This window comes from Alternaria incomplexa (assembly GCF_024043165.1).
Source record: "Alternaria incomplexa strain BMP 0042 chromosome Unknown scaffold_2, whole genome shotgun sequence".
Taxonomy (NCBI): domain Eukaryota; kingdom Fungi; phylum Ascomycota; class Dothideomycetes; order Pleosporales; family Pleosporaceae; genus Alternaria; species Alternaria incomplexa.
The window spans coordinates 1,165,261-1,179,425 of NW_026249851.1; the positions used below are offsets into that span (position 1 = coordinate 1,165,261).

General features: G+C 53.0%; 3 protein-coding genes across 3 annotated transcripts; 1 reads left to right on the plus strand and 2 right to left on the minus strand.

The window, feature by feature from the left end:
• Positions 1-1,480: 1,480 nt before the first annotated feature.
• J4E90_001890 (Type I Iterative PKS) lies at positions 1,481-8,556 on the minus strand (the record flags this gene model as incomplete). Its single annotated transcript, XM_051431474.1, has 4 exons — positions 1,481-7,645; positions 7,797-7,949; positions 8,011-8,129; positions 8,181-8,556. The coding sequence occupies 4 exons, from the start codon at positions 8,554-8,556 to the stop codon at positions 1,481-1,483; spliced, it is 6,813 nt and encodes a 2,270-aa protein (XP_051294608.1).
• A 3,200-nt stretch (positions 8,557-11,756) lies between these two features.
• Positions 11,757-12,786, plus strand: J4E90_001891 (uncharacterized protein; the record flags this gene model as incomplete). Its single annotated transcript, XM_051431475.1, has 2 exons — positions 11,757-12,018; positions 12,068-12,786. The coding sequence occupies 2 exons, from the start codon at positions 11,757-11,759 to the stop codon at positions 12,784-12,786; spliced, it is 981 nt and encodes a 326-aa protein (XP_051294609.1).
• Positions 12,787-12,814: 28 nt separating this feature from the next.
• On the minus strand, positions 12,815-13,409 carry J4E90_001892 (uncharacterized protein; the record flags this gene model as incomplete). Its single annotated transcript, XM_051431476.1, has 3 exons — positions 12,815-12,879; positions 12,931-13,202; positions 13,288-13,409. The coding sequence occupies 3 exons, from the start codon at positions 13,407-13,409 to the stop codon at positions 12,815-12,817; spliced, it is 459 nt and encodes a 152-aa protein (XP_051294610.1).
• Between the last annotated feature and the right edge of the window lie 756 nt (positions 13,410-14,165).

A 14,165-nucleotide genomic window follows, 5' to 3' on the forward strand; every position in this document is an offset into this window, starting at 1 on the left:
ATCGTGTGGAGCGCGTGTAAATCTCACGTAACAAGTGATGTCAGGTTTTTCACTTCCATCTACAATGCGGTTCACTACTACCAGCTTAGCCAGCGACTATGTGAAAACACCCTCCATGTAGCCGTATAGACCATGCCATCCATCAGTATATCAATCGTTCCTTTGCCAACTCACCAAGCTTACCTCACCGATTCTACTCCATAACAACAATGCCCGATCAAGTCATTACAACCACAGGTTCCGCAAACTCACTAGTGCATGCCGACTCGGAAGACTCAATCTTCTTCCAATACTGGCATAAGCTTCCAGCAGAGCTAAGAATAATGGTTCTGGAGCAGCACCTAACCTTCCCAACTCCAATCACCTACACAAAACACTGGGCTCTAATGAAGTTACGCCTCCTTCCCCCTACGCCGTACAGATTTCGCGACCATAGCAAAAGCCGCATATTACAATAACAACGTCTTCCAGGTCACAGACTATACACTACATTACGGACATCGACCATCGCTACGGGTCGGGAGCGAAATCCGCCACTTAGACTTCCGGTGCCAGTCAGTTTCTCGTAATGATTACGGAGGCTTAGGTCTCCTCTGGCAGCCGGCAAACCAGATACCAAGGAGTTGGCAGCAGAACATCCCCAAGCTGAAGACTTTGCGCATCGTCCTTGGTGCGCGTGGGTATTGGCGTACCACATTCGATGGATCCCGAGTCTGGGTAGACGCACGGGTTACGGGGGAGATGCTGGTAGAGTGGGAGAGGATTCTGACGGAGAACGTGCTGAGTCTTACGCCTGAAGACATTAATTTTGAGATCGAGGCGGATGGATGCCCGGTCGCTAGACCTGAAGATGTGTATCATGACGAAAGCAGCTGCACTTGTAAAGAGGATCTGGAAACGGATATTAAAGGGTTGATGGTAAAGAAGTGATATAGCAATATGAGGGAGAAGAAGCTCTACTGGCCTGGATTTCATGTACTCTTATACTTCTAGCTCTTACTGATAGCCCTGAAACGACTGCTGTGATGACGATGCTGATACGTGACTGATATAGGTGATTGCTATCCAGGAGTAGCCGGAGTGGTAAGCAATTTTGGAAGATACTCTTTTCGGGATATTCACTGTTCCTTGCCGTCTGATATCATGGCCATAGGAGGTCAGAGGAGCGATTGCTTGGGTGATGTTGGGTGCTCCAACGAATATCACCGGATTGCCGAGCTCTAGTGCGGATGAGTCAGCAGCAAGCCCGCACGCGTCATGTCGCGTCGCGTCGCGTCACTTCCAAGGTTCTAAGGTTCGGTCATAACGAACACCTGCGTCATCAGCATGTTGTGGTGGATCTCGCAATGACACCTAGAAGCTGACAAGACAATACATTGGAATATATGTATGTATATAATGACGCAAGTTACTTCACTGACCAGCGCGACGCCAAGCCCCGGTCTGAGTCAAGCCGCATTCCCATCTTCGCTGTGGCAGTCTACTCCTTCACTTCCTCCTTGACGAACTTACTCTTTCCCGCTACCTTGACAGCCAACAGCCAGATACTGATATCACTCATGATATCCACAGTACCAACGTCCGCTCCGGTGGCCTTCGAAAACCAGTTCCGCATCTCCACCGCGACCAACGAGTCCACGCCGTACCGATAGATCGCCTTCTGAGGATCGATGTCGTCCTTGCTGACAACCAAGAGACTGGAAAGCTGGTTCTGGATCGCGTCGACAACGATATCGGTGGCTTGAGCGAGGTTCGTGGCCTCTGAGAGCTTGTACGAAGGGCGATTCTTGGCTTCGGCGGTCGCGGTGTCGGAAGAGAAGCGCGAAGGGAGCGTGTCGAGATAGTGATATAGCGGCCGCGTACTACCGAGAGGTGCCACGATACCCATGGCACGGAGATCAGCCGGCAGGGTCAAGGGTGTGATGATCTGGGACCCGACGGTGCTTGCATCGACGCGTTCGGGGTCACAGCAGAAGCGTAGCAGCTTGTAGATGTCACTCATCGGCACCTCCTCCAGCATACCCCGCACGCGGAGCAAAGCTTGTACCTGCTCGTTCTGAGCGACGTAGCCAACACCGGTGACCATGCTCAGAGCGAGGGTGTGAGCACGTTGGCCGTGACGCATACGATGGGCCGCTAGTTCGTCCTGGTATGTGTTGCCAACGGTGTAATTTGATTGACCGAACGAGCCCATGATACCGGTGGAAGATGACAACATGACGAAGAAGTCGAGATCGGCAGGTAGAAGCTGGTGTAGGTTCCAGGAGCCGTCTACCTTGGGCGCGAGTGACTCATGCCACTTCTCGCTCGACATCTTTGCGAAGGAAGAGTCGCGCATTACCATTGCTGCTTGGACACACCCTTTGATTTGCGGAAGAGCTTGGAAGGACGCAAGGGTCTCCTTAAGCTGGTCATAGTCGGCGACGTCGCATACTGGAGCATACACTGCGGCGCCTTGTGCCATCAGTCCTTGCATGAAGTAATCGCGCTCAGATCCAGTACCCTCGACTGCTGATCGTGACGGCAAGATTAGATGCTTGGCTCCATTGTGTACCATCCACGTAGCAATGCTCTGGCCGATGCCGCCAAATGCGCCAGCGACAAGATAGCTGGCGTCCGAAGAGAACAATGGCTTGTCAGAATCTGGCGAAAGTTCCATTTCCACAATCTCGTCGCCAGCCATCTCGATGACTACTTTTCCAAGCGTCTCTCCATCTTTGAGCGACTGGAAAGCCTGCTGAATACTACGCTGCCTGAACACGGTCGGAGGTAGAGACACGGTGATCTTACCACCTTCCATCAGTGATAGCACATCTGTGAAGATGCCAGCAAACAAATGGCTCTGTGCTAGGTCCTGGAAGTTGACGCTGACGAAAGTAATGTTCTTCGTTGTAGGAGGTACCACAATCTCGTTTGAGCCATTCGCGGTCGAGTTGAAGACGTCCTTTTCTCCAACGCCAACAAAGCGTCCGAACGAAGCGATGCATGGCCAAGAATCTTGCAAGAGTTCTTCAGAGCCCATCACAACATCAACACCTCGTCCTCCTGTCAAACGGAGGATACCATACTGGAAGTCGAGATTGCCAGTGAGGAACACGTTCGACGTCGGAACGTTGAAGTCCTTCTCCAGGAAAGCCGCTTCTTCAGGTGTGCCTACAGTCGCAAAGACTTTCGTATATCCGTGGAGAACGGCGATTTGGATGATCGCTCGGCCGAGCGTGCTAGCAGCCTCGTGGACCAAGATGGACTCGCCACCCTGTATACCGACACACTGCTTCAAGCCGTAGTAGGCCGTACAGAATGCCACTGGATAAACAGCAGCATCGCAGAAGCTCATACCGTCCGGCATCTTGTGCAGTTGTGAGAACTTGCAGCGTGCAATTTGCGCAATGCCATCTCGTGTGACACCGAAAACGCGATCACCAATCTGGAAGCCCCCATCGTGTGATGAACCAGTGCGTACCACGACTCCAGCGATCTCGCTTCCGAAGGTCTCATCATGGACCTGACCGAGTGCTACCGAGACGTCCCGCATATTGAGTCCAACAGCCTTGATTTCAACGACAACATCATCCGGCTCAAGCTCTCCAATGTTGTCGGAAGCCTGCTCGTAATGCAGTGTACTTAGGATGCCTGCCGCGCCGATGGTCAACTTTGGGCTGTCAAGCTCGCTCCAAGGTTTGGTGACAGTAACTAAAGTATCTTCGGTAGGCAGTGCTTGAGCAGTGAGTTCCGGATCGTCGACTACACGTGGAATGCAGAGCTGGCCGTCAATTTCGCAGTACTCGTCCTCCGGGTCGGGTTGTGGATCTAACAGTGTCTTGGTAATCGTCGTAATATTGGCAGCGGCTACGTCAAGTCCGTTATCCGAATTGAGGCTGATGCTTACGAGCCGATAGTCTTCAGATTCCGTCGCTAGCGTGCGCACAAGTCCTGAAACCAGGCCTTCGGTGGGGCTCTGGTCAAGAGCTCGATGCTGGAACGTGACCCACAGCAGGGCATTGACTTTCGATACCAAGGTCTTGATCTTCTCGAGTTCGTCCTCTTGCATGTGTCGAAGTAAATTGCCGTCCAAACCAGGAAGAAACACGCAGGTAGCCTTCTCAAGGTCATGTTCTGATACAGAGCTCCATGCTACCAAGGCAACACCAAGCTCGTCTTGCGCTGACATTGTTCGGCGAAGATTCTGCATCAAGTCCACCTGTGATGAATCCGCTTCATCGTAGATGATGTGAATACAAATCTTAGAAGAGGCTGATGAAGTAGACGAAGTTGTTGGGTGATCGAAGCTAGCTGGCTTCCAATCGATGCGGTATAGGCTGCGCGGCACGTCCTTCTTCTCTGTGGATGGATCGCTGCGACCAATGGTGGTAGTCTCTAGATCGCCGTAGAAGCAAAGTTCTTGCGTATCAGCAAATGCTGCAGTGACGGAGAAGAGCTTGTTGCGGAATCCACGTCCAGAGACCTTCGCATGTACCCTAACATCTTGCGCATCGGAAGATTCGCGCAGCAAGTTTGCAGAGAACCAAGCGTTGCTGAATCCAGTCGGTACAGTGGTGGCTGAAGAGTCCTTGGCGTAAATGGAATACGCTGGAAATGTCATCTGAAGTATGGTATCCAGCGCAGCGGGATGAATGAGGTGCGCATCACTGTAGTCAAACTTTGCGTGCGTCTGCCAGTCTCGAAGTCCAATTGTGCCTGCCGCCTGATTGTTTCGATCCCACTTGACATTGCGCATGCCCCGGAAAGTTGGGCCATAGGTGAGGCCGGCCTCATCGAATGCACCGTAGATGTCAGCGCTGTTGATATCGACGCGGCATTCGTCCAAAGCCGAATGGAAGGCGAGCTTCTTCTGATCCAGCGCCTTTGCATGTTCACTGTAACCTCCTAGGTTCTCGTGGCGTTCGTCGTACTCAATCGAAACAGAACCGGCACAGCACAGGTGCCATCCGCCGTCCTCGTAAACGAAAAGGGAGAATTGGTGCCACATGCAACCAGGCTGCACATCACGTGATTCCAGCATTCCTGGTCGGAGTGTTAGCTGTATCTCTGTACCGCGGGGATCAGCCGAAAGTGTCATAGCCTTCGTAAATTTGACTTCTTCGAGCTTGTAACCCGATGCGCTCTCAGCTCGCTGACCATAGTACTGGCGCATAGCTTCAATGACCATAGCAAGCATGCCCGCCGCAGGCATGAGGCAAAGACCATTGATTTGATGATCTTTGAGATATGGTGACTGATCTAAGAGAATGCGGTTCGTCCAGCGTGCTTCAAGTTCGTTCCAGTCAGGGGTGCGCGAGCCAAGAAGCTCGTGATGAACAAACTGTGTCTGACGATATTGAATGCTCGTCCTGCCTTCAAGCCAGTACTTCTTCTTATCTTCGAATTGATAACGTGGAAGCGACGGCAGGAAGTTGGGGCTGTGACCGCTGTCCATATTCACTGCAGCTATGTCGACAGTGCTACCCATGGTGTGTAGCTTTCCTGCACATTCCATAGCGGTAATGTCGGCGGCCCGATCCCGACGCAAGACAGAGCTGTAATCAGTCGCAATATCCCTTCCGTATTGTTTGAGGATATCGCCTAGAGGCGAGCGCAGAACGGAATGCGGACCAATCTCGAGGAAGAGATAGCTTGAAGCATCTTGCCGTGCGCATACACCCTGTAGCGCAGCGGAGAATTGTACTGACCCAGTGAGATTCCGCTGCCAATAGCTGGAGGACCGCAGCTCATCTAGACATTGGAGATCTTGCCCAGTGACACTTGAGACAAATGACGACTGGCTCTCTAGCGGCTCTCCAGCCTCTATGTTTCGGAGTAGCTTTCCATAGATATCGGCGACTGAATTCATGTGATGTGGCGAGTGATACGCAACGTTGACCTTTAGAACATGTACTTCGATCTGCGCTTCTTTGAGAGCTGCGGCCAGCTGATGAACGATAGCATATGAACCCGAAAGCGTGAAGCTGCTCGCGCTGTTGTAGCAGGCAACATCGATTGGATCATCGGGATTGTCGACATTCGTCTTGTCCATCACATGTTTCCAAGCATCGAGAGGAGCCTGAACTGCGATCATGGCGCCATGAGATGGTTTGAGAGTTTGGGTAATTGCAACGGCCAGCCCTCGGAAATAAGCTACCATCCAGGCAGACTCTCGTGAAACTGCGCCGCTAGCATAGGCGGCAGCGATCTCACCCGAAGAGTGACCTACCGAGATGGAAGCGCGAACGTTCCATGAGGCCAGCAGGTCGAGAATAGCAACTTGTAGCGCGGTGCAGATTGGCTGGCTGAGCTCAGGCTGATGGATGGTGGATTCTTCTTTCGACTTGTGGTATAGTTCTTCGATGAGTGACCAAGAACTACCGAGTGACTTAAAGTATCGATCGGCTTCAAGCATAGCACTTCGAAAGATCTCGTACGCTAAGAGCTCGCGACCCATTCCATGCCACTGCGCACCTTGACCAGTGAAGACGAAACACACGTTTACGTGTTGTTTGACTCGTGTAGGAGCAGGAAAGGTGAGTTGCGACCGCAGATCTGGTGAGGCGACGCAGGCTGTCTTCCATGGGAATGGTGTCCTCTTCTCAGCCAACGTGTATGCAAGATCACTGAGAAGTTGAGTACGATCCTCGTGATCGGCGTGATTGCTCATCCATGTTCCCAGGGCGGAGACCGATCGCTGAGCCGCACGCTCATCGAACGCAGATAGTATCAACAGTTTCGGGACATTCCTGCCAATCTCACCAAGGAGCATGCTGGGATCGTCCGTAGTAGTGAATGGGGTGAGGTCAGCGAGAGGTTCCGATGATACATTGGTACCCGTGCTATGATCGTCGTCATCTCGCTCTTTCTCCATGGTGCCGGAGATATCCGATTGACACGCAGATTGGCTGTCCTGGATGGATTCAGTGCAGTGTCGGCCATTCAGTCCACGGCTGCTAAGAAAGCTCAGCGCATCGTCGATAACGACGTGAGCGTTGGTGCCTCCGTAGCCGAAAGAGTTTACGCTTGCGCGTCGGACGCCGCTTGTAGGCCAGGCTACCGGTACGCGTGGGAACTTGAGGTTAGGGCCAGCCGCTGCGACAGCAGGGTTGATACGCTCGGGATAAACGTTTGGTGGAATGATGCCCTTCTCAAGTACAAGAAGCGACTTGATGACGCCCGCGATACCACTGGCGCCCTCGGGATGTCCCATGTTGCCTTTGAGCGCACCGACGAAGATGGGATCTTCAGGCGTTCGAGAGGAGAAGACGTTGTTGATAGCCGCAGCTTCACAAGGGTCTCCCACAGGTGTACCGGTGCCATGCGCCTCGAAATAGCGAGTGTCACCGAGATCAAGACCTGCGCGCGCATACGTCTCTCGAATGAGGCGCTCTTGAGCGGACTGGCTGGGCGACGTGATGCTTGGGGTATTACCATCCTGGCCACATCCGGTTGATCGTATGACGCCGCGGATGGTGTCTCCATCTGCAATGGCCTTGTCCAGACGCTTGAGAATGAGTACGCCGAAGCCTTCACCGCGGGCGTAACCTGATGCGCGCTCATCGAACGAGTAGCAAACACTATCTTTTGACATCATGTTCAAACTGCTCAAGAGAGCGGTTGAGTCTGGAAGTAAGCATAAGTTGTTACCGCCGACGAGTGACTACAATCGTGTGTTAGTTATGATATCGACCTAGGAAAAGTTTGAACAGGCCTGCAGCCTACATCGACATGGGAATGTGCAACGTGAGTGATCTAACGTCGATGTAGGCTCCAGGAGGTGACATGGCAGATGAGACGAAGAATTGACTTACCATATCGACGCTACCAGCCAACAATTCTTGACACGCCAAGTGGAGCGCAACGAGGCCACCTGAGCAAGCTGTGTCGACGGTCATACTTGGTCCGCTGAAATCGTAGAACCAGCTCAAACGGTTGGCAAGCATGGCCAAGCCGCTGGATCCTACCTAGATATGGGTGTACGAGGTCAGTGTTTGTCTCACATGCAGTACATCGACAATGACTTACGATGCGGTAGTCTCCTGGCATCTGGGCGTCTCGCTGAGAGATTTGGCTGTACTCTTGAAGTAGACAACCAACGTGAACAGATGTTCTAGTGCCTATGGCTGCCTGCATAGGGATACCGGCTGCGTGTAGACGTCAGTGCGGGTAGAGTTAGTTTTCGAGATATGACGTACCGTTCTCGAGAGCATGATAACTTGTCTCAAGCAACAGACGCTGCTGGGGGTCCATGCACTCCGCTTCCGCGGGTTGAATGGAGAAGAAAGGAGCATCAAAACGAGCGGGGTCGTCTGCGAGGAAGTGGCCGCCTCTATTCTTTACAGTGCCAGGTCGGTGGCCATGCTCCTTGTAGAAACCATCGATATTCCAGCGATTCTTGGGAATCTCGGTCATAGTTGATCGGCGTTCCATGAGTAGCTTCCATAAGCTCTGAGCGTCGGTGATATCCTGGGGAAACTTGAAGCCAAAGCCTACAATGGCAATAGGCTCTGCGCCAGAGGGTTGGCTCGAGGGCGCCATGGATGGCTGTTCAGTATCGGCGGGAGTGTTCATATCGGGAGGTGTCGTCAGTTCAGGTGTTGAGAAAGTAGGGATCAAGTGTGAGTCGCTGGTGTTGGCAAGTGCGACTTTAAGGTACCGGGTAAGAGGTCAGGCACTGCAGTGAGTTATAGTGAGGTGTTGGGGAATGCGGGGCGACGACTTCACTGTACAGGTGAGCGAGCGGCTGCCTGAGCAAGTTAACAAAGCGTCTGCTGAGGCAATTGCGTGCTACAAGTGCCTGCCTGATCTTGATACCGCGTCAGGCAGGCGGTATGCAAACGCGCTCGCTCACCCCCTAGAGGTCAACTGGAACGTGCATTCACATCATGGTTTCCCAACCAGTAGTGATTGCGTTTGGTTTCTAAAGATTGTACTGTGCATGTGGGGGCGCCCTTTCCCAGGCCGCTCCGCATTACCAGGCTACCGGCGCCATGAAAGAAATGACTTCCCGCAAACAGTAGTGATTTGATACTCCAGACTGAGGAACCCACGCTCGAGAGTCGAAAGAGGAAGACCTAGGCGTAGTCTGCCATATGAGGCTAGACTGGTGTAGACGGCACCTGGGTGTCTGACCCGCGCCCGGGCGTATGTCTCGAACCTCACGAAAGATCCGGGCGCGTGCATTGTAATACGGTGACTGAGTTCTTTTGTCTCTTCTCAAGTGACGACGACTACCCATCGCAATAAGGGATATGTTCCTGAACCCCGTCTGAGCCAGATTAAACTGCAAGATCGGAGTGAGGTGTAAGCTGCCCTCGCATGATCGACCGTGTAACAGAACGGCAAGCCGGTGGCTACGGGTAGCCGTTCCCATGGCTATGCAGTAACAGCACGCGCCGTGATCGATTGTGGTGATACGAAGTAGATTTGCACGACTTGGCGCACTCGCTAACGCCACCAGGGGCAATGATAGGCTCCTCGGTGATCGAAATCCTGCATTTTCAAGTACATAGCAGCAATTCTGTTACACAGGCATGTCACAGAGCGTATACTTTGCATGCCGACTTACTTAGGCTGACGCACTATTTAGCCACGTAGACTTCTTGATTAGCGTACCTCGTGCCGACCGACCGTTCAGTCGTCTCGTATATGCCAACAGCAGGTTGCCCTAATCTATTCGTAGGTTGGGTAGCCGGCTGCTCGTATAGTATGACTAGGCTCCGGTACGCCTGACTTGGCTCTTAACGCCATTTGACTGTCTCGTCGCATAGGCTGACAAATGGCCGAAGAGCCTCCGAGGTATCCACACTCCGTCAGCAGTAGAACTCAGGCCGCAACCTCTGAAGCGCCTCTCAGCGATGTTGCAGAAACGTCTCGAGTTCATTCGCTCTCTTTGGCAAAGCGTTAAGTTGCTGAATGCTCGAAACGACGAGTGTGATGCTATGCAGTATAGTGCCAAGACCGGACAGTGCATGTCAGAGCATGCGTCCATGAAGGGGATAAGGCAACAGCTCTCCAGCCCAGAACGTTGTGAATCATCATCATATATGCTCGTTGACCGTTTTGGAGAGGTGCTCGATGCTTCTGCTCATCAAGCCATCCGCAAAACTCGTTATGACATTCGTCCCTCGCAAGGTTTAGTACTGCATCATCAGGGGTATTGAGGTACAGTGTAAGCAAACGGATGGGAAGTTGATGACAGGCGAAGTTCTTGTCGGGCAACTTTCTGGAGGCGTGGGTTTCGGATGGTATGATCATATAGATGGAGCAATGAAACCCTTTCCTTGTACCTGAGCTCTCAAAAGACGTCGTGTGATAAGCAGCCCTGCCATGACGCTATACATATGATGCACGAAAGCTGCCGTGCCGTCTGACGGACAGGATCCAATATTATGGAGTGCTTATTTCGATCGTTGTCCTGTAGGTCGGAGACATGGACGTCATTGATCTGACAAAGACTGGCTAATATATCCTCAGTTGGCAGGTGCTCATCCTTTTGAAGACGAAACATAGCTCCCAGCAGGCAGCACGATTATTCCTTTCATGGTTTCGAGGTAACCGTAGGAGAGTCTGGCGTGCTACTCGCGCGAGTCAAGGTTCTTTGTTGCGTTTATAGCAACAACAAGGGTTGGTCAGGTGCGCTAGCCAATCAACGTAAATGAAGGAGCTACCTTTATTCGCAAGTCGATTCGAGCGGTATTCCCGTTTTGCCATTAGCCGCGATAGCCTTGAGCCAATCTTGAATGTAGACGTCCAGGTTGCCGTGACTGAGGAAGCGAACCTTGGAAGTCTGAACACCCGATTTAAGGAGGAGACATGATTCCGCAGGGCACGTTGAGAAGAAAGTAGCGTATTCCAGCAGGCCCTTGTTCATCGCATCCCTCAAGTTATGTTCGGTAACATTAGTAGAGACGGTGAGCCCTCGGAGCCATGGCTTCCATATACCCGAGACCCTGTTGTTTCATGCCGCCAGGTACATGCAGTCGGGATACGATGAGGTTGTTTGTCTCCGGGCCTGAGGGCGTTCCACGCTACACATCAGCCCTATGTCATGCATGGCTAGGTGGAGGGCCAGCTACGGGCGGAGGGATGCGAGCCCGCTGAGCCTCCACGTGTTGTTTCAGCCAGCAGTCGTCTCCTCGGCGTGGGAAGTGTGCACGTGCAGGGTCGTAAGAGCCGCAAACGCAAGGGTGACAGCCTTCGCGGGTCGAGGTCATGGCGTCGTTGCTGCCTGGGTGAGCTATTCTGGAGTTACACGACCCGACATTTCATCTCCCTGCATCTCGGTGTGCTCGTCTCCTGTCTTTCGGGATTGCGATGTGACCACAGTTGTCGTTAGCGTGGGTATAAGTCGCGTGGTATTGAAGCCAGGGCCCGGTCGTGCCTCTTTATTGCTGGGGATGAGCCAGCAGGACGAGCTATCGTTTCGTGGCACTGCGGGTTGGAGGACCTGTGACCAGATGCTCGGATCTTTGATGGCTAGTGGTGGGTATCGTTTATGGGGGCCGCGGATGGGGGCGATGGATGGGTCGAGGACTGCTCACATCGCGACGCGTTTGGTATTAGGCTGGCTGGCTTGGTTCTGAGCGGAATTAAGCCCGACAACGCGGGACGATAGCGGGGCAGCACATGGCATCGCGCCAGGCTACGGCCAACTCCGACGCTTATCCACGGCCTGCACGCGATAGCTGGGGAACAGTCACTTGTACATAGCTGTCGTTGCAAAATCCTTCATACCACAGTGTATCCGTATTCTAGTTCTTCATCCGGCCATGACTGCGCAAACCGCCGAAGGGCTCACGCCCGAGCAGCTCGCTTTCTTCAATGAGAACGGCTACCTACTGATACCGGATGCTCTGTCGCAAGATACGGTCAAGCAGTTGGTGGAAGACACGAATAAGATGCTCAACGACTTCTCACTCGACGACCATCCTATGACCAAGTTCTCGACTGGTGGCGATGACGGCGCCGATCACGTTGGAGACAGCTACTTCCTAGAATCCGGCGATAAGGTACGGTTCTTCTTTGAAGAGGGTATGTAGCACGTTCGGAAACTCAAGACAATGCACTGACATCTGAGCAGACGCCTTCGACAAGTCTGGCTCGCTGACAAAACCCAAACACCGCGCCATCAACAAAATCGGGCACTACCTCCACGAGCTTTCACCCTCCTTCCGCAGCATGTCCCTGTCCGCCCGCAATACCGCCATTGCCTCCTCCCTCGGCTTCCGCGACCCTCGTGTCCTGCAATCCATGGTCATCTGCAAACAGCCAGAGATAGGCGGCGCAGTACCACCACACCAAGATAGCACCTTTTTGTACACGGATCCGCCAAGCGCGGTTGGATGGTGGTATGCGCTCGAGGATGCGACACAGGAGAATGGTTGTCTGAGCTTCGCTGCTGGGAGTCATAAGCGTGCTGCCATTGAGAAGAGGTTTGTAAGAACAGGCAACGGCACGGGCTTCATCGACAATGAGGGCGCCAGATTTCCAAAAAGCTTGAAGCAGGAAACAAACGGCGAGAAGGAGTACGAGATGGTGGAGAAGGAGGAAAGATACGACATGGGTGAGGTCAAGGCCGGGACTCTAGTACTCATCCATGGTAACATACTCCACAAGTCGGAAAAGAATACGAGCAGCAAGAGCCGCAACATCTACACGTTCCACGTCATTGAGGGCGAGGAGAAGTACGACGAGAGGAACTGGTTGCAGCCACCAGAACAAGGGTTTTCGAGATTGTCCAAGGGAGTAACAGCAGCGAACGGGACGGATACGAACAACAGGCTCGCGAGGGACTGGTAACGACCATGTAGAATTCTAGGTAGATTGATCAAGATTTGCTCTGGACGCATAATCCGATCCCGCCGAGTACAAAGGCCATGCCTATCCAGGTGTCTGTTTGGTGTTAGCCCACATTCGTCGTGCATACACGGCCATACAACGTACCCCGACTGATGACCTTCTTCTCTGCCCACCACTCTCCCAACACGGTGAACAGGAACGCAAGACTGTTGGTGATTGGCACCGTGAGGCTCAATTCCGCCTTGCCTATCAATATGAAGAACCACACACTGCCGGTAACGTTCAACAACAGCGGTATCGCATACGCTGGCCTGCTCAAGACGCCAATTACGGCGTAGAGTACGCCCAAGACTTTCTTCTTCAGCCAGGAGTTGTTCGGATCGGTGAGGGCGGGGCGTTGGGGCGGCGTGTAGTTCCTGGCGAATACAAGTTAGCTCTGGACGCGTTCTGGAATGGACCACGACAGGCAGAATATGGTATATGACGGAGCTTGAGACTCACATGGCAGCTTTGCGCATGAACGGTGTTGTAAGCCCCCAGCATGCGCCGACCAGAAGGAAGCCCATGATCCAACGGAAGACTCCTGGCTCCGGCTCATTGGCCACGGGCGCATCGGGATCCATGGCGCTGGTGTAGGATACAGAGGTAGGCAAGAGAATTGCAACAGCAAACACGACAAGAGGAGCGTCGATCTCGTCGGTGCTGTGCTAGTACAGTCGTCACTCCAGAGACTCGCGAGCTGCCCATGTCCGGGGCTGACCCACAGCTGTTCGTACGACGCGCTAAACCGCCCGTGCGCGCCTGGGCAAGCCTCAACACCACGCTGCCATCGTGAACGTGTACTTTCTGCCATCACCTCCTCCATCAGGTTTGTGGCAACCGACGCCGATCAGTCACTCAAAAAGCGCAGTCCGATTCGAAATAGGATGACGAGTCTCTGCATTGGCCATGTGCCCAGGATCAAACCACACACAAGAGACTGGAGACAATGCCGTCACAATTTGGTGAGAACAAAAGCGAGGCCTGGCAGTCTTGTCGCACATCGAAACACTATCATCTCGATCCTAAGATACAGTTTCAAATTGTTTCTAAACCTCGTGAAGTTGGAAGGTCCACCCATACTGAGTCCTTGCGGCTCCCCCAACGTGCACGCCCCGGAGTGCACATCAGATTGACCGTGCTGCAGATCTCACGTTGTTACGCTCAACTGCCTTTGATCCACGGCCCTGGTTCCTGCACTAGCTACATCCTGGCCGATTGGAAATCCCCGTTCCTGCATCTGTTTTTGGCCATCGATCCACTCTTCAGAATCTGCAGACCTAATTCGAAATCGCCGATTCGAAACTGTCTGCGGCATCTGTCTTTGCCGGATACCAGGC